Source organism: Kogia breviceps, chromosome 8 (genome assembly GCF_026419965.1).
Source record: "Kogia breviceps isolate mKogBre1 chromosome 8, mKogBre1 haplotype 1, whole genome shotgun sequence".
NCBI lineage: Eukaryota > Metazoa > Chordata > Mammalia > Artiodactyla > Physeteridae > Kogia > Kogia breviceps.
In genome coordinates, this window is record NC_081317.1 from 71,742,955 (window position 1) to 71,768,542 (window position 25,588).

Genomic DNA, 25,588 nt, shown 5'->3' on the forward strand with positions numbered 1-25,588 from the left:
CCGGAGCCTGTGCTCCGCGACGGGAGAGGCCACAACAGTGAGAGGCCCACGTACCGCAAAAAAAAAAAAAAAAAAAGCATTTGTTGAGTCCTTTCTATAGGGTAGCTGTTGGGGAGACAAGGTGGTGAACATGAAAAGCCTGGTCCCTATCCTCCTGAAATTTATGGTTGGGAGTTTATACAGCAAATTGGAAAGAAGCTAATTTTTCCATGAGGTCAGTGGATAGAAATGTGGTCTTTAAAATGAACTTTGAACAGAGATAAAGAAACTTTTCATTAGAATCCTGAAGAAAAGAATGGGAATGCCATGACATTGCATCCATAGCATGGAACCCACAGGACAGGGATCTCCAGAATTTGGAAGGAGAATCCAGATTCGACCAGATCAGCAGATACTATTCCCTTCACCGAGCTGGACAAGGCTAACTTCAGGTACTTTGCAAGAAGGAGCTGCCGGCTGCTATGAGAGCCTCTACTATATGGTCCTTCAGGATTGATATGTAAAGAAATGCCTGAGTCCTCATAACCATGGCAGGTAGGGGAAAGGGGCATATCAGAATTGCCTGGGAATTTCTTTAAGGTAAAGAGGCTACCCTCAGCCCTATTTAGAGGGAAAGAAGCAACTGTGGTATTACAATAAAGAAAAACAAATCGGAAGCAAACCAGGGACTGCCTTACTGAGTAGATTTAAATTTCTTAACTCTACCCAGACAATTTAGAGAATGTTTATCACTGCCAAATGAATGCATTTATACATCTGAAAATTTTGGAGTATACTTAGTAAGTAATAGTCACCCACAGGTAACCACTGATATTTAGCAGACTACCATGGGTTACCCCAAATATAGTCATCCACTGAGAACTGGAATTGGAAGTAAAATTTGGATTTATGGAACTGGTATTGGCTTCTTTGATTTCCCAGGTTGAAGCGAATTTTAAAAGTAACTGCAAGCTGCTACAGCTTGCTAGAGTGGACTTTAAGCTAATTTTCCTGTATGTCTAAGTAATATTGCAATAAAAAGGACACACATTAAGTTTGACAACAATAGATGTGTCTTTTCAGCAATAGAATTTTAACTCTATTTTCCAAAAACTTAAATAAGTTCCCTTCAAGCTATAATGACCTTTCAGAGTTTTTGTAAAACGGCGTAAAGGGAGCTAGAATGGAAGGACATCTGCCTCTTGTTAAGTGACCTCCACATCACCTGAAGTTTTTGGAACCTGTATGCTACTCCCATGGGATCATGGGGGAATCAACGAGATTATGGACATAAAACACTGTGCTAACTAGAAAATGTCCCAATCCTAGAATGCTGGGTGTACATGAAATTAAAACACCAGGACATTTTTTTTAAAATTTGAGGCTAAAGAGTCAATGAGACTAATTATTTGGCTTAAAGTAGAATCCTAGAATGCTGGGTGTACATGAAATTAAAACACCAGGACATTTTTTTAAAAAATTTGAGGCTAAAGAGTCAATGAGACTAATTATTTGGCTTAAAGTAGATAAAATACTCAATGTTTGCCGTTAACTTCTAACCAGCCATTTGGGTGTGTAGAGAAAGTCTCTGGTTTTCTTACATCAGCAAAGAGTACAACCTAGAATGAAAGGTCTTTCCACTTAGAACTGCCCACAGATTTTGACTCTCACTAGACATACTCAGTCTGTGAGATGGTGATGAAAAGGGAGAGTGAAGCGTGGACACTATAACCCACACCTCAAACTGTCAGAGCCTGGATTTTTCGGACATTTAACTCTCGGTCTTTAGAAAAATGTGAACATGATTAGAAGACTCTATCTGAGATTTTTCTCCACAGCAGCATCCCAGAGCTGGATAGCTGAGGGTGTTTTCCTTGTTAGAGGGAAGGGTGTCTATATATGCCAGGATTTATTCTGTAATCACAACTACTCATTGAGGGATGTGTTATTATCTCCACTTTACAAATGAAGAAACTAAGTCTTAGAAAGGTTAGGTAATTGCCCGAAGTCATATAGCTACTAAGTTGCAAAGCCAGGACTCAAGCCTAGGACTGTTTGATTTCAAAACCCACAGTCCTTCTAGTACCCAACACAAATTGCTTGTAAAGGAAAAGAGTAAAGTTGAGAGGGAAACAAAGAGAATCTCACAGAGGACATGTAATATTTTCTGATACCTCTTTCACTCTAAACATGCACTGGGAGTAATGCAACAATGAGAACATCAGACTGTGCAAATCAGATTGTGTTGAACTACCTTGACTACTAGGTAGATGTCCGAGGATGGATAGGTGACTGAGAATACCGCAGATCTTGCCTGACTGGATGTGGCAACAGAGGGCGTGTGAGCACGCAGAAATCCTTTGAATTGGTCAGAGTTCAGGTCACAGTGAAAATTTTCTGAGATCTGTAAATGAGTGGCAAAATGAAAAATGAGTTATACCTATTGTTCCCATGGTCTAAACATGTTAAAAAAATAATTGGAAAAGAAAAACCCACCAAGTTTCACCCAAGAAATAAGTATAACCATAGACATTGTTTATGACTAGTGGCTGCTGGAAAATCTGATACATATTTTGTCACAGTCTCTAGATATTTCTGAGTCATTTGAGAGATGTTCTTTGAAACATTTAAATTTTTATTAACCCACCAGTATCTCCTGAATTTCAGGGATGTGCTAGGTACTGCATTGAAGAAAAGCAAGGCATTACTTTGGCTCTCAATTAGTTTACAATCAAGAATGAGGGAAAAGTCAAATGCATAGTAACTACGGTAAGAGCAAAATATAAGTGACCACACTCATGCAAAAAAGCGCTGGTGGAAGTTCCTGAGGGTGAGAGGTCACATCCAGTTGGGGGGATGGGGAATGCTTTCCATGGGGGAGGCATGTGAGATGGACAGGCCTTGGAAGAAGGTTCCGCCAAGCAGAGCTGGAGGAGGACTGTGTACCACGGAGACAGTGCAGCACAGGTATCTCAGAGGCTGGAACACGTGGAGTGACTTTGGTTAACATCGAGGAGCCTGGCTTGACTCTGCCAAGGCTCTCGAGGGAAAGAAAGCAGATGAGAGCCATCCTGAAGAAAGCCGGGCATGGAAGCTGAAGGGTTTGTTTTTAATGTTGCAGGTAGTGAGGATCCATTAAAGATTTCGAGCAATGGCATGTCACGATGGGTGCTCCTGAGCTCACTGGTGCACTGTTACTTAAGAACCACTGTAGAGTTGGGTTTCCCCTTCATCACTAACAGATTTACAGCCAAGAAGTGGCTCCTGGGCGGAGGCTACTTTTACCAGCCTCCCCTGTTGAGTTAGGAGTGAGCATGTGACTAGGTTCTTTCCAGTGAATTGTGAGCACAAGCGATAATGTGTCTACTAACTTCCAGGCTCCAACACCACCCCACACCCCCATCATCTTTTCCCCTTTTTTCGGGGGCCATAGTGGCAGTGACGAGAGTGACTGGGGAGGGCACATATTGAAGATGGAGGAGACACTGCCACTTGGGTTCCCGAATGCCTGAGTGGAGCAGACCACTGTTGACCCCGCACCTCCCTACTCTGGATTGTTAAGAGACAAAGGCGGAAAATTCTCCTTCTTCTAGCCAGGGGTTCTCCATGTGTGGCCCCCTGCCCAGCAGCTTCAGCATCACCTGGGGACCTGTTCGAAATGCAAATTCTTAGGCCCCATCCAGATTTACTGAATCAGAAACTCTGCGGGTGGGCCCACCATCTCTTTTAACAAGCCCTCCGGGTGATTCTGACGCCTGTGCAAACCTGAGCTTTAAACCACTGTAGACCATTTAAACCATTTAAACCATTAAACTTTAAACCATTTAAACCATTCAGCTTTAAACCACTGAATGTGTGTGGGGGAGGTCTCCTTGTTTTAGCAGTTTACCTATCCTGACCAATACAAATCTTAGTGATTATTAATATTTATTCAAAATATACACACTTCCCTAACTACTGAAAGGTTATGGGTAGAGGGGCAGAAACATCTCCTCTGGTTTTGCTATTTGTGCCCTCCTCTAGGAGTTACAAAATGACTAAACATTAAGACATTCATGGAGAAATCTTTTCAATTAAAGGCACAATATACTTGGTGAGGTCTCTACTCGACGGCAAATTTAGACTTTCATTGCACAAGATGCCTTCCATTCATGATAAGCCTGTCTCACAATGCAAAAAACTCCCAAACTGAGGAAACATTACATGCACTGGGCTTGTTACAGCCGTGTTTACATTGCTTTGTTTTATGTGTAACCCCATATGTCACTATTTCACTTCTCCATCTCAGCCAGGCTACTACCTCCAGCTGACTTTCTCGTAAAGGTTCTTCAAAGAACATAAATTCCCAGGTCACTTCTTTAAAAACTGCAAAGGCAATAGAACTGGACATATCAAAGGTCATTTGCTATCAAACCTGATGTGGTTTTCCTACATAGAAGTGAGATTTAAAAACATGAACCCCAAGACAATGAACAACATGCGATGCCCTCAGGGTTGGGCTATTTTTTGCTGTCTTACCTTTTTCCTTTCTTTAACATCGTAGAGGGCAATGCTGGCAAACAGAGGCTCAATTTCAATCTCAAACCTGTCAGAGAAGGAGAGAAAAACATATAGTTTTAACTTAGATAATTCTGAATTTTCTGAAAGTGCCTGGATATATAATCTGGTTAAAAATGTAAGTTGTTTTCAGAAGTATTTGGGTAGCTCTATGCATGTGAGAATCACACTGGAATGTTAATGGAGAAATATGGGAGGTTCATGGAAAATTCCTAATCATTTGAGATCATGGTGGATGGTACATTCTCCCCAAAAAGTGCTTGCTGGTGGCCCTGCAATAGAGAGCAGGTGGAACAGATACTTGGTCTGATCCAGTATGGCACTTCTTACCATTGTAGTTTCTGTGTTTTCAGAGGATTGAGTCTCTGTCTCAGCTAAAGGTCTTGTTTACAGTTTACTACTAGAATAGAAACCTCTATTATTCAATTTTAAGGGCTGGGGCTTTTCAGCTAGTACAAAAAAAAAAAAAGTTCAGTTGCTTTTCTTTAGGTTAGGTTATGAGGTGTGTGAATATCTGGTCCTTCCTAACTCCACTGCCAGAGCAGCTGCTGACCTGAGGTGGAGGGAGGGGACTGAGCACTGCTGATAAACACTGAGGTGTGTGGATCCAATGAGAGCTGGAAAGAGCAGCTCTCATACGGCCCTAATTGCCAATTCCCCCCAGAAATGGTGGGTTTGAAGAGAGGGCATCCCCAAAGCGTGATCCTGCCACACGTTATAGGATGCATTTGGAGCAGAGATGTTCACCTTCCAAATTTCTCAGGTTAACAATCCATGATACTGCCAGCTAAGAGCCCTAGTAATCAGGCCCTGGATCACTGTTATTGCAGAAGTCATGTAAATTAGGTCAAATTTTGCTTCAAGGCATATGTGAGAGGATGGCCTTATCATTGGATAGCTTTGTCTAAAAAGAGGACTTCTGAAGAAGAATATTTGGGCAGAGGTAACCACAGACAAGAGTGAGTTGGTCAAACGGCACCTTTGGAAATGAGGCGGTAAGGCATGATGGCAAACTCGTAGGGCACTGAGTCAGACAGACCTGGGCTCTGTTCCCTCTCCCACTGCTTTTGCTAACTCTGGGATCTTAATCAGGTTACTTACTTTTCCCAGTTGCATTTATTTATCTGTAACATGAGGAAAGGACACCTGCTCTTCCCATTTTCTAGGGTTGTTCTAAGCATTGTGAAAGATAATGTGTGTGAATATGCTTTATAAGCAATGTCAAGGAGCACCATTAATTATCCACAGTAGCCAAAAGGTGGAAGCAAACTCAGGTGTCCATCAAGGGATGAATGGATCAATAGAATGTGGTATATGCATACAATGGAATATTATTCAGTCTTGAAAAGAAAGGAAATTCTGACACATCCTACCATATGGAAAAATGTTGAAGACACTGTATAAGTGAAATAAACCAGTCACAAAAGGACATGCATTATATAATTCCACTTCTATGAAGGAATGGTGGGAGAGGGAAATGGGAATTATTGTTTAGTGGGTACAAAATTCCAGTTTGGGAAGGTGAAAAGAGTTCTGGAGATGGATGGTGGTGACAGTTGTACAACAGTGTGAAGGTACTTAATGCCACTGAAACACCACTAAAAATGGTTGTGATGGCAAATTTTACATTATGCATATTTCACCACAAATAAAATTTAACATTATCATTAAATTTTTACTGTTCATATTTAAACATTCTAGGTTTACCTATAAGAACTTGCTTTCTTTTATTCAGTTTATTTAAAGTAGTGAAAGACAGGATGATCTCTTTGGTTCATCTCCCCTATTGCAGGCATACGTTGGTACGAATACTATTTAAGATACTGGAGCAGGTCGAGTATATGTTGAGCAAACACTGCGATTCTGCTTAATTTCTGATTTGGCAGTTTTGGGGAAAAATAACTAGAAACTACACTTCACAATTTTCATCAAGAGAAATCCAAGTGGCTCAATTTGTTTTTTTTAAATAATATTACATGACTGTCTTAGTGACCATGTCTTCCCACCTGTGAGAAGAGCTACCATTTATTTATGGAAAACATCTAGGAGACTTAGTGTCATGCATCACAGGGAAAAATTCCTCCAATCCCAAAGGGCATAGTTGCTGTATCTGATGAGCTTCCTATGGTGGGTGGGTGAGTGCCTCAGCAATAGGGTGGATTTCCTGAACAATGAATGCAGAGGGGGACCGATCAGCCACTTCCACTCAATCCTCCTGCTGAAGGGCTAGGAGGTTCCCCCTTCCGGGTCAGCTCGCAAGGGCTAGAGTTTGCCTTTCTGTACCCGTTGCTTGATACAGAGCTCATTTATTGGCCGCTCATCTCCGTGTACAAGACAAAAAGTCCGAACTGCTCCCCCCCCATCCTACTGGTAGAACTGGCTTAAGGAGGGTGTTACAACATCAAGAGATCTCCACACCTGTGTAAGCAGTCATGCTGGCTTGTGTTCTGAGCAGGGAATTCGGGAAGCTCCGCAATAGAATCAGAAATTTATGGCACATAGGAACTTTGAGATCTGTTCTCACTACTTCATTTACAAGTAGAACTCAAAATCCCAGAGAAGTCCCCAGGGCTGAAACATAGTCTTGAATCCAGAATCCAAAGGCTCTAATTGCAAACCAGATGCTGCCTAAGGGGTCCATGAATTGACTTCAAGAGATGGATGACCTTCCTAACAGGGTATGAAAAAATGTTATGCTTATGAACTTTTGCCTTGGTAGAACATTCACAACTTAATATTTTCAAAGGAGCTTATGAAGAAGTGGAAGAACTAGTTCTCTAAAGCAGTAGTCTGCAAAGAGGAAAGGGAGGCATGCAAGCACTCCAGGGGGTAGGCAAGACAATCCACTGGAATGCAGGAAGAAAATACTGTAATTTATTTTTATTTATTGAGTTCATCCTTCAAAATGCCTCATTTATGTATGTTTTATAATATATATATAATATTTAATAAACAAGTACAAAATGAATACACACGTGCAGAGGATGTGTGACTTTTAAATACAATAAAAAAATATGGAAACAATTGCTTTAAAGCAAATGTGGCCCATGAGATGAATCCAGATTTCAGACATGTTCTTTTTGAAATGTGTGGTACTTAAGAAGGAAATGGGAAAATATTTAGGAAGTCAGGAAATTATGCAGAAAAATCTGGATTTCTAGCTTCTCTTAAAAAAAAAAAATCAGACAATTGACCAAAATGGGCTTGTTTACTTGGATGGCAAGAATTAGCCCTAGCTAGTAGTAGGTGCCCTGTTGAGATAGTTTGCTGCAGTCCCCACTACTCTATATTGTCCACTGGCACTGAGACTGAGTTTTAGTTGCATTTTTCATTGTGTTTTAACAGTGGTGTGCTGGCAAATCTTTAACAAACAAGCCTCTAAAAAAAAAAAAAGGCTCTAATTTGTAGCATTTTCTGAGTTCAATGTTGTAAATATTTCCACCATTCCACCATGGCCAATTTCAAGCTACCAACGTGACTTCACTGAATAACGAGTTGGGAAGAGAAGTATGCAATCAGCTCTCAGGAGTTAGAGTGGACGCCAGCGCACCATTGGCTTTTACTGTTACTTTTCTTAATGTAGGCCACTTCACTCAATTAATTACCTACACACCTAACCTTAGTGTTTTGCCTTCCCTGTCATAGAAGAATGACTGTCAAAGGCTTGGCAGGATTAGAATCTGGGACTAGCGGACTCCAAACTCTGCTCTTTCTACTAGCTCACAGGGCACTGTTAAAAGTGTGTTGGGGGTCCTCCCTGATTCAAGCTATGATGGTAAAGACACAGTCTGTATTTGAAAGGCAAGACAGACCTCAATGTAGTGGTTAGTGTCTGCTCATACTTACTTCAGGGTCAGCAACTTGACCAATATTCTGTTGCCCAGATGTTCCTTAGGACAGTCTGGTACCGGACGTATTTCCACAGCATCCTCCTATTGTTAATCACATTGTAAAAGAAATCAGTAGTGAATTCCCATGAAGAGTTCCAGTTGAAGTTAACTCGGGGAAGGGAAGGCTGCTAGCCACCATGCAAGATAGCTTGCATTTGCTTTATTTCTAATAGCAGAATAACACACTGACTTTTACAAGAGAGTTTATTATCCAACCCCTACGCTTCAAAGTCAGCATTTACAGCAAACATTTTCTCCTTTCAGAAAGACAAGCATTTAAGACAAAGAGACCGAGGGAGGAAGGAAGGAAATGTGAACATGGATATGGCTTAGTAACATCCACCAGATGGCAATGCAAAATCTTATACCTATTGTTGACTTTTTTTTTTTTTTTTTTTTTTGGCCAGCTCTAAGGACACAGAATATTTCTCCTGCCAAAAGCTTTACTAGTAAATATGTGAGTTTCAGATTTGAGATCTGAGTCAGAACAGTGCACCTGAGGCTGTAAACCATTAAAACTATAATACAGTGTCTTTCTCAGTTTACTGTTTTCTTAAACAGATGATAGAGATTTGGGGTTGAATTTGTAGGTTCTAAATAGACATGTCCAGTTAGAACTTGCTAAAGTTTTAAGTATAGAGAAGGTTAGTAATGACAAATTTAAGAGATATGTTTGTCTATTTTACTACATAGGGACCAAGGGACTTAAAGGGAAGTAACAAGTCCCTATTGTAACTTTTAACATTCAAATGTGAACTATCACAGTATCTTAAGTATAGTCATGCATGCAGAGATCAACAGTGCAAGTCTCCCTGAGAACTTTAATTCTTGCTCTTGTAGTAGGCTATACAAACTCTGATGAGTGGTCTGCAGCTCAAAAGGGTGCAACGAATAGAGCCATGTCTAACTGTATTTTCCTGGGCTATAAATGATATCCCAACTACTCCACAGCAACCAGAAGAATTTTTAAATTCTGTTCTGATGCCTACACTGAGCTGAAGTCACTCAGAGCAAGCTGGAATTTTCAGGGTGATCAGAACAGACACATCTGAAAGGGAAGGGGCCTCTTATTGGAAAACAACCTCATCGTAAAGACACTCATGGGTTTCCAGGACATGCAGGCTCAGCAGCCATGGCTCACGGGCCCAGCCGCTCCGTGTCATGTGGGATCTTCCCAGACTGGGGCACGAACCCGTGTCCCCTGCATTGGCAGGCGGACTCTCAACCACTGCGCCACCAGGGAAGCCCTGGGATCCTTTTTAAAAAGCTTTTCACTTGGAAAATTGTAAATATATACAAAGGTAGAGAGAAGAATGTAACGAGACACATTTACCTATCATCTAGCTTTAACAATTTCGACTCAAGGGCAACTTGGTTTCATCTATACTCCCTCTTACTACCTCCCCTAATTCAGTGTTGGAAGCGTAGAAGCAAGGCCCCAGATACCATATAATTTCATCTGTGAATATTTCAGTACAGATCTCTAAAAGATAAGGACTTTTAAAAAACACGTACTATAATACTATTACTTTTTAAAATTAAAAATAATTTCCTATTGTCACAAAATACGCAGTCAGTTCCAAACTTCCCCAGCTGTCTCAGTTTATTTTATAGTTAGTTTGTTAATTCAGGTTCCAAACAAAGTCTACATATTCATATATTTCCTAACTCTCCTCTAATCTATATGAATTTCTTGCACCTTTACAGTTATCTGAAATAAGAATGAATTGCCAATAAAGCAGAAGAGGAAATGTGAAGTTGTACTGGATACCTGTTGTTTTCCTCTTCCTGGGAGAAAACAGATAGATATTTACAATGAGAGAGAGAGAAAGAGAGAGAGGGAGAAAGGCAGAGAGAGTGAGAGAGAGAGAGAGAGAGAGAGAGAGAGAGATTGTAAGAGAGAAAGGGATAATACGAGAGATGATGTTCTTCCATCAGCTGACCCAATGGATCCTGAGGCCAACTCTACATCTGCATACTTGTGATTTCATTATGTGAGCCAATAAGTCCCTACCTTTTCTTAAAATTTGGTTTTTAGTTGGGTTCCATCACTTGCAACCAAAAGAGTCTTAATGAAAACTCCTCTACGATTTGGAGTATAGTGGCACCCTTCTTATGGATCAACACATAGGATGCCTTTTATAGAATCAGAGTGAATCAGGGAAAAAACTTACCTCATAGAAGCTTGGTGGTTGAATTCTACTTTTGCCTCCCCTGTATACTCAGTCATAATTTGGATGTAAGAGTTCACCTCTCTTCTAACTTTTTTTCATCAGGAAATAAAGTAATAATAATATAAAATAATTTCACTAATGTGGTGTCAAAAAATTCAGCACTTGTAATCATTTCATGGTAGGCCAGAAAGTTACCCTTTTTTTTACAGGACTTTCTCTGGAGAAAGTACAAATTACAAGAACAAATGCAATTTCTGTGTGTACAACTCCAACACATTAAAGGGCTTGTATAGAAGCCCTCTAACATTTTAGACTTAGCAATTTCCAAATAACCTATACACTAATCACAAAGCATTCCTCTCCACTTAGTATGGCAGGCCCCATTAGGACATCTGCTAGATTATAACTTTTAGTCTCAATTGAGTTTCTGCATTGTTTAAAGACCAAAAACCAAAATTCCTTCAAAATAGTCTATGATTCATCCTTGTAATCAAGCCTGGATATCCTCCCATTTAATCCCATGAAGGAGACTTTAATGAACTGATGTCTTACTGGAAGTCTTCTCCTCACACTTTAACTGTTTTCTCTCTACTGGTGTCCACTTTGGGTCTTTATTACCTTTTGGCACCTCCATCATGGAATTGGGAAGAAGAGGAATGCAAGTGAAGGTCATATCAGTCAGATATAATATTTCTTGACAAATTTGGCAATAAGTTTGTTTTTTTTTTTGGTAAGAAGTTTTAAAGCTGTAGATGGAAACCGAAAAGTTTAAGATGTGATTGTTTATGTCATCTTTGGATTTCCATCAGGTGTGCTAATATACCAGGTAGTCATATATAGGTAAATAAACAGTTAAACATAAAATTTGGAGTTAATGGGCTTGGATTCCCCATTCTATAATTCAATTTACCTGCTGAATCTTGAACAAGTTATTTAACCTCTCTGATTCTTACTTTGTAATCTGAAGATGGAGATGATAACACTGCCCACATAATTCATATTTATTTTTAATCTGCCTCATTCAGAAGAGGATTCGAGGCCCCTGACAATGAAAAAAAAGGATTTGAGGCCATTGCAAATAAAATAAATAGATGAGAAAACCAAGGTGGTTGGAAAATAAGGATGAGAAAAAAAGAAAGCTGAAGTAAATTCAGGACACCAATAAGTAAGCCACCAGATTTAGTAGAAGTGAACAGAAATTTGACTCCAACTAATGAATTTTGTGGAGCTGATTACAAGATGTGACAGTCTCTAAGCATACACATTTTCTCAGTGGGAGCATAATTCTTCTTTGTCTGAAGGCTTGAGGGACAATTTTGTTTGGATCCTCATTGAGGCAGGTGCTGCATGATGAGTAGGTCAATATCCTCAATAATATTTGCACAGTGGACATATCATATCAAACAACTGCTGTTTCTCTTATTGTCTTTTTTTGCTGACCACTAGTAAGTTCATCAAAGGGCAAATAAGCAAACAATTCTCAGGGGTGGGGGATTCACAAGGTGTCAGAATGAGGCTCCCTGATGGTTTTGATTGATCCAAAGATCACATTTCAAATACTTAGAGGCATGGAAGAATGGCATATCTTTTATGCAAAATTTCCCTAAATCTTATTTCTTGCAACTCAGCTTTTAATAAAATTTGGACAGCAAAGATATATTGTGGTAATCCATTTCTGGCAAGACACAGAAATGTGGATATTCTGACATGCAGAACGGAAGACTATGAGCCTCTTATAAAGGAGCCGGCTTGAACAACGGACATCCGCCATCCGATCCCAAGTGCCCCCAGGAGCGACCACAGGCAAAGCCTAAATCAAGTTGTTTCAGGTCAGCCCCACTATATAGAGTGGACAATCAAGATCTCGGTGTTCTATGCATTAGGAACACGGCTACGATTATTTTCGACTGGAATGTTTTCAAAGCAGGTCTCTCCGGTTGTTCACAGACACCAACCAACAAAAAACAAAACATCTTAACAAAGCACTAACGAACATCAAGGATTAAGTAATACATGTATTGATAGATTAGCCGCAAAACACACCTTCGAGTAACTTAATGGTTTGACTGGCTGAGTGGGCTTACTGAATGAAGACCCTTGGAATGTTCTGAGGATTAAATGAGACAGTATCAGTGAAAGTGTTTTGTAAAGTGCTATGAAAATCCTAGTTGTTATTAAGGAACCTCACCTGTATGATTGATCAATAATTTGCTCTGTTGTTACACAGCCTTGCCTTAGTGAAAAGAACAGCCCAGAAGTCACACAAGTAAGCATCCTGACATTACTATACAGTAATGACAAACAATAATATTTTCCTGGAGGCTCCCTGTGTCTTCACTGAAATTCTCCAGCATAAAGATGGTCACACCCACCTCATCCACTGATGGGTAAAGGGCAAAGAGCTCGGCCTGCCGATTGGTCCTCCGGGCCTCCTCATTCTGCTTCTCAAAGTCCGCGGCACTCACTTGTTGCACGAGGTTTTTCAGCCGCAAATCAGGTGGCAGGCTGCGGAGGTCAAAGTCACAGGCAGTGATGGGGCCTTTCCCAGATACATCGCACAGCACGTTCAAGTGGCAGGGGCCTGCCTGTGAAAAAAGACATGTCTTGGTGAGAGAGGTCGTGGGTCTAAAATGAGAACTAAAGGGTCTGGAATGTCTCAAGACTGCTCCAATGTGAGACTGCAGAGCTGGGCCTCAAAGAATTTCTGACAAGAATAACATCATAGCTTCCTGGACTGGGTATCTGAAAATTAAATGTATCCTTCTCGCCTGGAAGCAGGTAATTAACTCATCAGATGTAGATACACCTGTTCTTGAGGAAATGTTTGAAAACAGTTCTGTATTGCTATTAGTTGGGGGCATGTTCTTTTCTGGAGATTGGGAGCCAAACCTCTTATGAACCCTACTCATGTCTTGTGCTCAAGCAGAACAGAACTGGAATAAGGTGTTTAAAAAAATCAGAGACTTGGGCTTCTCTGGTGGTGCAGTGGTTGAGAGTCTGCCTGCCAATGCAGGAGACACGGGTTCGAGCCCTGTTCTGGGAGGATCCCACATGCCGCGGAGCAACTGGGCCCATGAGCCACAATTACTGAGCCTGCGCGTCTGGAGCCTGTGCTCTGCAACAAGAGAGGCCGTGACAGTGAGAGGCCCGCGCACCACGACGAAGAGTGGCCCCTGCTCGCCACAACTAGCGAAAGCCCTCGCATAGAAACAAAGACCCAACACAGCCTAAAATAATTAATTAATTTTTAAAATAATTCAATACTTAAAAAAAAATTTTACAAAAAAAAAAAAGCAGACAGTGGACTGGGGAATAAAGGGACCTCATCCTAATCCCAACTCCAGAGCTTGGCTTTCAAAACTGGAAAATAAGACGATCTGTGAGAAGCCTTCCAAATTAAATTTTATATAAACTCCAAAGCTGAATAGTATGTTTCCGAAGACAGAGATGTGGGTATGGGAACACTTTCCTACAGGACTGTAGTAGCAGTTACAGGAATAAACACCAGGAAAAAAAAAAAAAAAAGAGTGTTTGCTATTCCAGCAGTATTCACTCAGCTGCAGTGTGTTTGAAAAAAACTGTCTTATTTCAGTCACAAAGTGGCCACTTCATTCCACTAGAAACGTCCTGGAAATTGGGAAATGGATACCTAACTACAGACTTGGCAAAAAACATACAACCATAATCAAGAATATGTTGTAAGAATAATAGATGGATCTGTTATAAACACCTGTAAAATTTACGGTAAAATGTTATTCTCAAAGTACTCTTACATGGACATACTACTGTACAATATCTCCTCAATACATATTTTTGGTGACATCTGTCTACCTCATAAAAGTGTTACTCTCCTAGATCATAAATTTTATCTAAACTGAATGTGTTAACAATAATCAATGGTAATACTTTAATTATTAATAATTTTGTTCATCTTAGGATTTGTAAGATGCTTTGGAAACTGAATTGGATTTCCCAACACTCTTTAACAGGATGTAAAGATGTAGATAGCTAGCTAGCTATTGATGTCTTTATCTATCTTCAGAATTTATTCTAAGGCCACAACTGGACAAGTGAGAAAAGATGTGAGGACAAGAGTATCTCTGGAAATCTGTAATAACAAAATAATAGAAACAACTTAAATGCCCCCCTCAAAAAGAAACTTTTCAGATTAAGAGATTTTGGAACTTTCATACAGTGGAACATTAGGCAGCCATTAAAAAAAAGAAAAATGTTCTGCCATTGGAAAAGAAAGATGATCATGGTATATTGTCTTGTTCATAAAAAAGAGGAAGTTATACAATATTATATATAATTTTTATGAAATAATATGTGTATCATGGATTCACATCTTATATATATTTAACTTATGAAATTCAGGCGTTTGGCCTCACAATTCCAGTCAATAAGGTGCATAAAAATGATTGAAAAGGGGGCTTCCCTGGTGGCACAGTGGTTGGGAGTCCACCTGCCGATGCAGGGGACGTGGGTTTGTGCCCCGGTCCGGGAAGATCCCACATGCCGCGGAGCAGCTGGGCCCGTGAGCCATGGCCGCTGAGCCTGCGCGCCCGGAGCCTGTGCTCCGCAATGGGAGAGGCCATAACAGTGAGAGGCCCGAGTAACGCAAACAAACAAACAAACAAAAAAAGATTGAAAAGGGCTTCCCTGGTGGCGCAGCAGTTAAGAATCTGCCTGCAATGAAGGGGACACAGGTTTGATCCCTGGTCTGGGAAGTTCCCACATGCCGTGGAGCAACTAAGCCCGTGTGCCACAACTACTGAGCCTGAGCTCTAGAGCCCGTGAGCCACAACTACTGAGCCTGCGTGCCACAACTACTGAGGCCCACGCGCCTAGAGCCTGTGCTCCACAACAAGAGAAGCCACTGCAATGAGAAACCCGCGCACCGCAATGAAGAGTAGCCCCCGCTCACAGCAAATGGAGAAAGCCTGCGCACAGCAATGAATACCCAACGCAGACAAAAATAAATAAATTTTAAAAAAATGATTGAAAAGGAGGATGTTGCTGGACTGACCATCTCTTCATGATGAGTATTAGTCTGATACTTAAAACCACACCTCTCTTGTATAACTTGGCTCTGAAACCCAGCTGATGACTTGAGTGCTGTGTTAGAGTGCTGAAGGAATGAGTGTGCTTTATGGCTGTGCTGGACACTCACCTTTTGAATTTACCCTTTTATGCTCTGCTCTGTGGTGCTGGGTCTGCAACTCAGCAAATCACATTTCTGCTTTGCTCCTTCTCCCTTTAGGTTCTGCCAACAGGGAGCACTCCAGGGAGACTGCATGGCTGGGGGAGGGAGAAGGGACTGACCCCTTCCTCTCTGCCTGCAGTTCCTCGCACCTTGGTTGTGGCCATTGGTCCTAGTCTTCTGTTTCTCTGGCACTTCCAGAACAACCCTCATCTTACCTTCCTTGGAGGTATCAGCACCAACTGAGCAATTCCTTCTCCCAGGAGGTCTAAGTCCAGACTCCCAGCCCCTGTGAGGTCTCTCCTCTGATGACACCACTGACTAGGTTGCACCTCGTCCTCAGATATTTGAGTCCTAGCTCTGAGGCCCCTCTTTTGAGCTGCTAGGTTCTGATAACTCCAAGCTCCTCCCACTAGACCCATGGTTCTCAAACATGGTCCTGGGACCAGCAGTATCAGCAACTCCTGCGAAATGAGATTTAGAAATGCAAATTCTCAAGCCCCACTCCAGACCCAGTGAATCAGAAACTCTGGAGTGGGGCCCAGCCATCTGTGTTCTGACAAGCCATTCAGGAGGTTCTGATGAAGCTTAGGTTTAAGAACCACTGTCATAGACCCCAGGCTTAGGGTGGTGCGCTGTTTCTTGTAGTTACAATGTCTGTATGATTTCAATTTTCCTTTTTGGTTCTCACAGTCCTCCAAAATGTGTTTAACCATTTCCCTATGTTAAATTTCTTCTGTGGAAATACCTAGTGTTTCTTCTGTCTGACTGATACAAGGAACAATTTAGTTGGTCACCTACATGATGAAAGCTGAACTTAGTCAAAATTACCAGTGAAAAACCCCTGAAATTTCCCACAGAGGACAGCATACAGATATCCCATTCCTCAGTAAGCCTACCAGGTTCAGCACTGGAATTGATGGCTGATTCCTCTGCAGAGATAAGTAGTCAGCCTGACTGTAGTTTGAAAAATAGGTATCATGTAAAATCTCTAGTCATATTCAGCATGGCGAGATGCTTGTTTTATGAGGGCACCTGGAAGCTGAAAACTATACTGGGTTTAGAAGAAGTCCTGTGCAAACTTGGACACATTTCTTCCTCTATGTTTTATTTTTCTTACCTATAAAATGGACAGATTGGACCAGAGCACTGGTTTTTAAAATCTTTTTAAAATTGTGTCAAGTATATATGCAACATAAAATTTACCATTTCATCTTTTTTTGTTGTTGTTGTACGCGGGCCTCTCACTGTTGTGGCCTCTCCCATTGCGGAGCACAGGCTCCGGACGCACAGGCTCAGCGGCCATGGCTCACGGGCCCAGCCGCTCCGCGGCATGTGGGATCTTCCCGGACCAGGGCACGAACCTGTGTCCCCTGCATCGGCAGGCGGATTCTCAACCACTGCGCCACCAGGGAAGCCCCATCATTTTTTAATGTACAGCTCAGTAATGTTCATTACATTCACATTGTTGTGCAACAAGTCTCCAGAACTCTTTTCATTTTGTAAAACTGAAACTCTATACTATACCCATTCAACTATAACTCCTCATTCCAACCCCTCCCCAGCCCCTGGCAACCACCATTTTAACTTTATATATCTATGAATCTGACTACTCTAGGTACCTCATATAAATGGAATCATACAATATTGGTTCTTTTGTAACTGGCTTATTTCACTCAGCATGTCTTCAAGGTTCATCCCCATGTTGTAGTATGTGTCAGAATTTCCCCCCCTTTTAAGGCTGAATAATATTCCATTGTATGTATATGCCACATTTAGTTTATCCATTCATCTGCCCATGGACACTTGGCTGTTTCCACCTTTTGGCTACTGTGTATAATGCTTCTATGAACACAGGTGTATAGAGCACTGACTTTTAAACTGTAACTACTCTGTAATAGTAATAATAATAATAATAACAACAACAGCAGCAGCAGCAGTAGCCAACATTTATAGGGCACAAAGTGTGAGCTGGCATTGTCTTAAATGCTTTACACACATTAACTCATTTAATACTCAAACAACTTCATGAGTTGGGTACTTTTATCATCCTTGTTTTCCAGGAGAGGAAACTGAAGCCCAGAGAGTTGAGTTACCCTGTCTGAGGTTATAGAGTTGGTATGTGATAGACAGTCTGCCTCAGTGTGGAGCTTTCAATCACACTGCAGCCTGCCTTAGGCTTGGGGGCACCTCTGAGTCTCTGCAGGAATCATTATAAGGATGGGCCCAATTCGCCCTCTCCCCAGTTAGAGCCCCTCCACTTTTAATTATTTTCATTTGAACACAATGTCTATAGCTACAAACAAGTTTGAAAAAAAATATCACTGACTCAAATGATAGAATTCCTCCTATTCCAATATTCTATGAGTCTAGACTTTTTATGAGTTTAAAAAAAGATCGACAGCATGCCATGGCAGAACGTCCAGTAACCTGGCAACCATGTTTGTTGATAGGAAATACCTGAGTGCTGGGTTCACTGCACTCCAAGGTTTCCGACTCAAACGTCTGTTTCTGAAGCGTCTTGTGAAAATCTTTTCGGGATCCAGTCTTTTTAAAGCCACAAATCTCCGAACTTCCTTGGTTTCTTTCATTGTTGTTATTAAATAAGAGAGAGCATGGAAGGAGGGAGAGGGAGAGAGAGAGAGGCAAAATCATTAGATTAAAATAAAAGTAATGGCTTAAGTGCAGACATGGTGCTGTAAGATCTTGCAAAGAGAGGACCAGTTGTAATTCTTCACATCTAATTATGCACCAGGCCTAACACAAGGCTCTTTTGTAATGAGATACAAACTTGCCTCCTGGCTGGCTCATTATTAAAGGCAGGAGTGGCCCTGGAAAATGCCACTTCAGAGGTGCGGCCATTTCAGCTGTAGGGCATTTGGCTCCAAGCTGAAGCTAAACTATGACCCTAGTGTAAGAGGCTGGAAAAAATCTAGCAAAGTGCAGACACAGCCAATAAAGGTCGTTTGAAGATAAAAATAGAGGAAAACATTTAATCTCCAAATCAATGTTCTTAGTAATGAATAAAAAAGGCAGGACATGGTTAAGAAAAAATAGAAATAAATGATTTATGTACCGAAAATCGTTGCTGCCATTCTCAATCGCCACTCCATGCACGCCATTAAAGTTGTGTTTAAAAAATGTTGCAAACATTATATATCACTTATATGTAGAATCTAAAAAATAATACAAATGAATCTATACAAAACAGAAACAGACTCACAGACATAGAAAACAAACTTAACGGTTACCAAAGCGGAAAATGTGGGGGGACATAAATTAGGAGTATGGGATTAACAGATACAAACTACTACACATAAAATAGATAAGCTTATTTTTGTGTATGTGTTAGAGAGTGTTCTAATTTCATTCTTTTACATGTAGCTGTCCAGTTTTCCCAGCACCACTTATTGAAAAGACTTCTTTCTCCATTGCATATCCTTGCCTCCTTTGTCATAGATTAGTTTGACCACAGGTGCGTGGGTTTATCTCTGGGCTTTCTATCCTGTTCCACTGATCTATATTTCTGTTTTTGTGCCACTACTATATTGTCTTGATTACTGTAGCTTTGTAGTATAGCCTGAAGTCAGAGTCTGATTCATCCAGCTCCATACTTTTCCCTCAAGACTGCTTTGGCTATTCAGGGTCTTTTGTGTCTCCATACAAATTTTAAGATTTTTTGTTCTAGTTCTATAAAACTTGCACTGGTAATCTGATAGGGATTGCATTGAATCTGTAGATTGCTTTGGGTAGTATAGTCATTGGGATTGACATATATACACTAATATGTATAAACTAGATAACTAATAAGAACCTGCTGTATAAAAAATAAATAAAATAAAATTCAAAAATTCAAAAAAAAATAAAATAGATAAGCAACAAGGATTTACTGTATAGCACGGGAAACTATACTTAATATCTTATAATAACCCATAATGGAAAATATTCTGAAAACATATATATATATATATATATATATATATATATATACACACACACATATACATATATAACCGAATCACTTTGCTATGCACTTGAAGCTAACACACTATTGTAAATCAACTATACTTCAATTTAAAAAAATGTGTTGCTATGGAAAGGGTTTAATATGACGTCTAGCACTGTCACTGGAGAAAGAAGTTAGACCATCACAAAAAAGGCAACAGATATATGCTGTCAAATAATAACTACAGAAACCAACATGTGTATTCCCTATTTTTATGACTGAAAGGCTTCCTGGAAAACTTGCTGCAAACTCAACCACACAAATATGCACCTGTTTTGTTTGATGTCCCACACTATTAGGAAACCACTGAGCAAGGTGGTAAAGGGACGTGAAATGAGGTTAGGATTTATTAGGCAGATCAAATGGAAGACAGGTAAAGCAGGAAATGTAGAGGACCTACTAGCAATGATCCAAATACAGTTTATAACTCTTTGGGGGGGCAAAGTATTGGGCTATGCACAGTGGCACAGAGCAAGTATTCAATACTAAGTTTAAAAGGCCAGTAAAAAAATAAAAAGATAACTGCATGATTCAATTTATATGACATTCTGGAAAAGGAAAAGCTATAGAGACAGAAAAGAGATCAGTGGCTTGCCAGGGTCTGGGGTTGACCACAAAGAGGCCTGGGGGAATTTGGGGGATGGGTGGGGCATGGAACCGTTCTGTATCTTCATTGTAATAGTGGTTACACAACTGTATGCATTTGTCAAAACTCACAGAACTTTAGTCTAAAAAGAATGAATTATAATTACCTCCAAATCAATGGACAGTTTCAGATTATGCCTGGCATTAATTAGGATAGTATGTACTTTTAATAGTCATTCAACATAAGGGCTGATACTTCGCTGCGGTTTATTATAGGATGGTGGTCTCACTGAAGCAGGAGTGAATGGATTTAAGTCCTGGCTCCACAGCTTACAAGCTGTGTGACTTAAGGCAAATTACCCTACTTCTTTGTCCCTCAATTTTCTTATCAAGATAATAAGAATTAGAATAATACCTAGGTCATCAGTTCTACTGCATGCAATAAATAAATTCTCATATGTAAAATACTTAGAAGATTTCTTGGCTTATGGCGATAATTCAGTAAATATCTGCCATTACTTAATGATGTTTATTAAATAGTATTAGAGAATATGGCTCAATTATATGCCAATTGTCCCTGTCAGTGGACAAATAATCCAAATTAGACCAATGAATAAGATATTATAAGCAAAGGAAAAAAAAAAAGGGTAGGGCTTCCCTGGTGGCGCAGTGGTTGAGAGTCCACCTGCCGATGCAGGGGACACGGGTTTGTGCCCTGGTCCGGGAAGATCCCACATGCCGCGGAGCGGCTGGGCCCGTGAGCCATGGCCGTTGAGCCTGCGTGTCTGGAGCCTGTGCTCCGCAACGGGAGAGGCCACAACAGTGAGAGGCCCGCGTACCACGAAAAAAAACAAAACAAAAACAAGAGGGTATAATTCAGTGTTGTTGAAGATTTCTTTTAATACAATGGTCCAGGATAGATTTCACATCACAGGCACTAAAATGTATGTATTCATGGAATAAAGAGAAGATTTGAAAAATCATAAGAATTATACTTTAGGGCTATTCTAGTTCCAATTCAACCTATGCAAAATATTCCTTTCAAGTGAAATAAGATTTTCTGAGGACTTCAGAAAAAGCACTTATCTTAGTATGTCAGAGGAATGAACCCCAAACTCTATCTCATATATTTTAATGCATCACAGGGGAAAAAACTACTTTCCTTTGGAGGACCATGCTTAATGAAGCCGCTTTGCTTTCTATGGATGTCTTTTTTTTTTTTATACAACAGGTTCTTATTAGTTATCTATTTTATACATATTAGCGTATACATGTCAATCCCAATCTCCCAATCCATCCCACCGTCACCACCCCACCCCTGCTTTCCTCCCTTGGCCTATGGATATGTCTTTGTCATCCATAACCATACAGTCAAACACTGATTTAGTTAGCTCTTTTATCCCTCAATTATCTCCTTGCTGATATTACATTTCTCTATAATACCTAGGAATAGTCTTTTATGTCCTTGCTATCTGTGAAAATGGCTTTGAATCCCACTTAGGGGGCAGAGGAGTAGAGTAATGGCCACTTGTGTTCCCTCCCACTCTCATAATTCTATAGGACATGTGCCACTCAGGTTCTATAATTGAGACTTTTAAATCAGACAAATAGTGCTGCTCATGCAGGATAGAGGAAAGTTTTAGATTTTAACTTAGTAGGGAAAGATTAAAGCTACACAGAAGCACAAAGTACTGTTCTCCTTTTGGGAGAAATGTATTTTCCTCCTTGAACTGTTTGCCTCTGTTACTTAGACTGGAAGATGCCTTGAATGAATTTCATTTTATCTTTTTCATGTCTATAGCACAAAGTTTTGTGTCCTTGCTCTAAAAATCAGAGTGTTTTTCTCTTCATGACTTTTGCAAATGACCGTTAATCTAATGAATAGAACGGTGCCATGGTTGCTTGTTTATCTCATCTTTATTTCCATATATTTTGACAGTTTTGTATGTATTGCTATTTACTGGCATCCTTTGGGTGATGGTTAATATTATAAGCATTATTTTCTCTGTAATTTTCTTAAATGAACTAAAGAGAGAATAACTTAAGAAGGTGTTTGGTGTCTTGGTGGAGAGTAAAACTCTGAAGTAATTAAACTTGTTTACATGCTATTTATTCTTGGTGTATTACCCATAGCGACAGTGAAACATTTCATGAGTGTTGAGCAGCATCATAAAAGCCCTTAGACTTTGTCTTTCATCCTGGGTGATTAAGGTAATTCTGAAGGAAGGTCATGCTCAAGGAGAGCTAGGATATCAAGGAATGGGGTATCATCTGTTTTATTACTCCATATTTTACTCCCAGTGAACTGGTAAACAATTAAAATTCAAACACATCAGTGCATATAATTCAGTTACTCCCAAAACACCATAAAAATGTCTCCCTGATCAATAATTGCTTATTATGACATGCATTTGTTGCTCTGGCTGTCAAGGTGCTTAGCTATTTGCTTTCTAAGAGTATGGAAAGCAAGCCAGGCTCATCAGCCTATGCAGTGACAAAGAGCAATCCAGCTGTGGAAATCACTGAGCCACTCTTGACTTCTTACACACAGACTCCCCATCCCCATAAATCCACTCCCATGAAAGCCCAATTCAAAGGCCAGCAGTTGCACCAAGCCTTCCCTAACCTGGCCAGAAGTAACTGCTCCCTTCTCTGAATTTTCAAAGCATGTTGTTTGTATTTCTCTTAGAAGCTTTTATAATATTCTATGTTACAGTCTAATTACTTGTCTAAACTTTTATCTCCCATGCTAAATATGTACTCTCTCTCACTAGGCTATGACTTTGCTGAGGACAGGGACTCCTTTAGAGCTAGGATTCCTGTGTGATCGTCTTTGCATCTTCTTTGGTGCCTTATTCTCAGGAGATATTTTCTAAACATTTGTTGAATGGGAGGACGAATGAAACTCTAACAAGAAAATATCTATATCGTTTTCCTCTCACACAAGTGTTTTCAAATCTGTCAGACCCAACACTGTCTTGCTCTGTAACAAATGTTTTATAATGCCACCTTTATAACCCATCAACTTTCTCATTTTTAGAAGTCAATAAAATGTCCCAGCTGTTATATAAATGAGAAATAAAAGAAACATAATACCTAAAATAGCATGTATGTAAATATGCAAATGCTTGGACACAGCTACACCAGAGAACATAATGAAATAGCTGTTTGCACCTGCAGGAAGAACTGTTGTAAATATAACACCTACAAAAGCAGACTGCAACAGATGTGTTGAATGGGTGACTCAAACACCACAAAGCAGCACTGCTGTCAGTAATGTGATTTTCCAAAATGGGGAAAAACTCTTGTAGCGCTCTAATCAGCACAAAGTTTAATTTTCCCTATATTTACATGATAGTTGTTTTCCTGGAAAATTCAGTGCAAAAATATTTGTAAGATGGCATAGAGGCTTGGCTCGGATATTTACAGACTGGTTTTTCACCACCCTGAATGTCCAGCAGGACATTTGATAGTTGTGTTGGACGTTGAATTTGGGATGATCCTTCATTGTATGTGATGCCCCATGCATTGCAGGGTGTGAAATGCAGTAGCCCACACCAGTCATTGAGACAATTAAAAACAGAAACATTAATTACCCTCACTGAGAATCATTGCTACTAAGATATTAGAAAACTGGAATCCCCAAATCCAATCTAAACCATAGTTTTGGCAGCACATCTGGGAAAGGATATCCACCAAGATTTCCTGGAATGGGTGAAATACAACAAGTTTAACCAGGACGACAGCATCATTCGGGTGTTTAATTGTTTGGGGGGAGAATTCTACTAGTGGAATCCTAAAGTGAGCACTTTTCAGAGTTCTACTTTTGGTTTTGGTAGAAAGTAAATTTCTCATATAGAAATTATTATATAGTTTAGCAGAAACAGGGATGTTAGGAGATTTTAAATTCAACATATCCACAAAATAAGGGTATCTAGATCTATAATACATGCACTGGTATTGCATCTAATGGTATTATCATTGATGATAATATAGCTATAATTTCTTGGACTGGTAATTATCTTAGTGATTGTCTATGTGATTGTCTTAGTTGAGATTCCCTAGAAGCTGAGCCTGAGGCAGGGACTCAGGTGCATATGATTTTTGAGAGCGTGTTCTTGAGGAAAAGCCTGTAAGAGAGATAGGGAAGCAGAAGGTGTCAACTAAGGATGAGAGCTCAGATAAATTCTTGGCCTGATACACAGGGTGCTCTGGAAGGATCACATTGCAAAGTTGTCCCACTGTCCCACTCTGAGACAAGAGGTGGGACTATGGTACCCCTTGCACCAGTGCTATTGTGCCAGTCAGGCATTGGTCACCACCACCAATCCAAAGTGGGAGGTTAAGGGCTGGGAGGTAGAGTGAATTGCTCAAATGTCTCTGGGCACAATAGCTCCTACACTCACGGCAGCTGAAAGATAAACGCATGGGACAGTAAAGGGGATCCACTAACAGTCTTTATTACAATGCCAGGCACCTAACATATACTATTTTCCTTTTATTTTGAAACAATCTCAAATTTACAGAAAACTTACAAATATAGTACGAAGACCTTTCCCCCTCTCAAACTATTTCAGAGTAAGTTGCTGACCTAATTCTCCATATCCCTGAATACTTTAGTGTGTAACTTCTATATGCAAGGACATTCTCCATCGTAATTAGTATTCAACCAGCACATTCAGGAAATTAACATTGATACATTATTACCATCTAATCCTCTGACCCCTTTCAGCTTTCACCAAATGTTCCCCCAAATGCCTTTTAGAGCAAAAGGATCTAGTCCAAAGTCATGCATTGCATTTATATGTCACATTTATTTACTCTTATTCACTCTGGAACAGTTCCTCAGTGTTTCCTTGACTTTCATGACCTTAAGATTATAGGCCAGTTATTATTTAGAAAGTCCCTCCATTTGGCTTTGATTGTTGTAAATGCCCCATTCCTCATCAAGCTTTCAGTTTGATTTGTATCAATATGGATTCACAGTTTCCTATTTTATTCAACATATCTTAATCCATTTCTATTATTTATTTTGGTGCTCTAATTATCCTCAATTCAACTGGTGTGAATCCCTTCGGCTGGCTCTTACATCTTTTTACATGTCCCCAGCAGTCAATGATCACATCCTGCTTTCTGCCACAAGATATTCAGGCTGATCTTATACTTTCCTTTCCTCAACCCTGGAATCAGTCAT

General features: G+C 40.1%; 1 protein-coding gene across 3 annotated transcripts in view; it reads right to left on the reverse strand.

The window, feature by feature from the left end:
* The window catches only part of DOCK8 (dedicator of cytokinesis 8), a 225,745-nt gene that overhangs the window by 126,805 nt on the left and 73,352 nt on the right, over positions 1–25,588 (reverse strand). For all 3 annotated transcript variants that reach the window (XM_059073322.2, XM_067039548.1, XM_067039549.1), the window contains exons 5-9: positions 18,264–18,387; positions 12,973–13,185; positions 8,383–8,468; positions 4,498–4,564; positions 2,234–2,383 (exon numbers count right to left, since the gene is read on the reverse strand). In XM_059073322.2, coding sequence (XP_058929305.1) covers positions 2,234–2,383; positions 4,498–4,564; positions 8,383–8,468; positions 12,973–13,185; positions 18,264–18,387 — 640 coding nt within the window. The remainder of the gene's footprint in view (positions 1–2,233; positions 2,384–4,497; positions 4,565–8,382; positions 8,469–12,972; positions 13,186–18,263; positions 18,388–25,588) is intronic.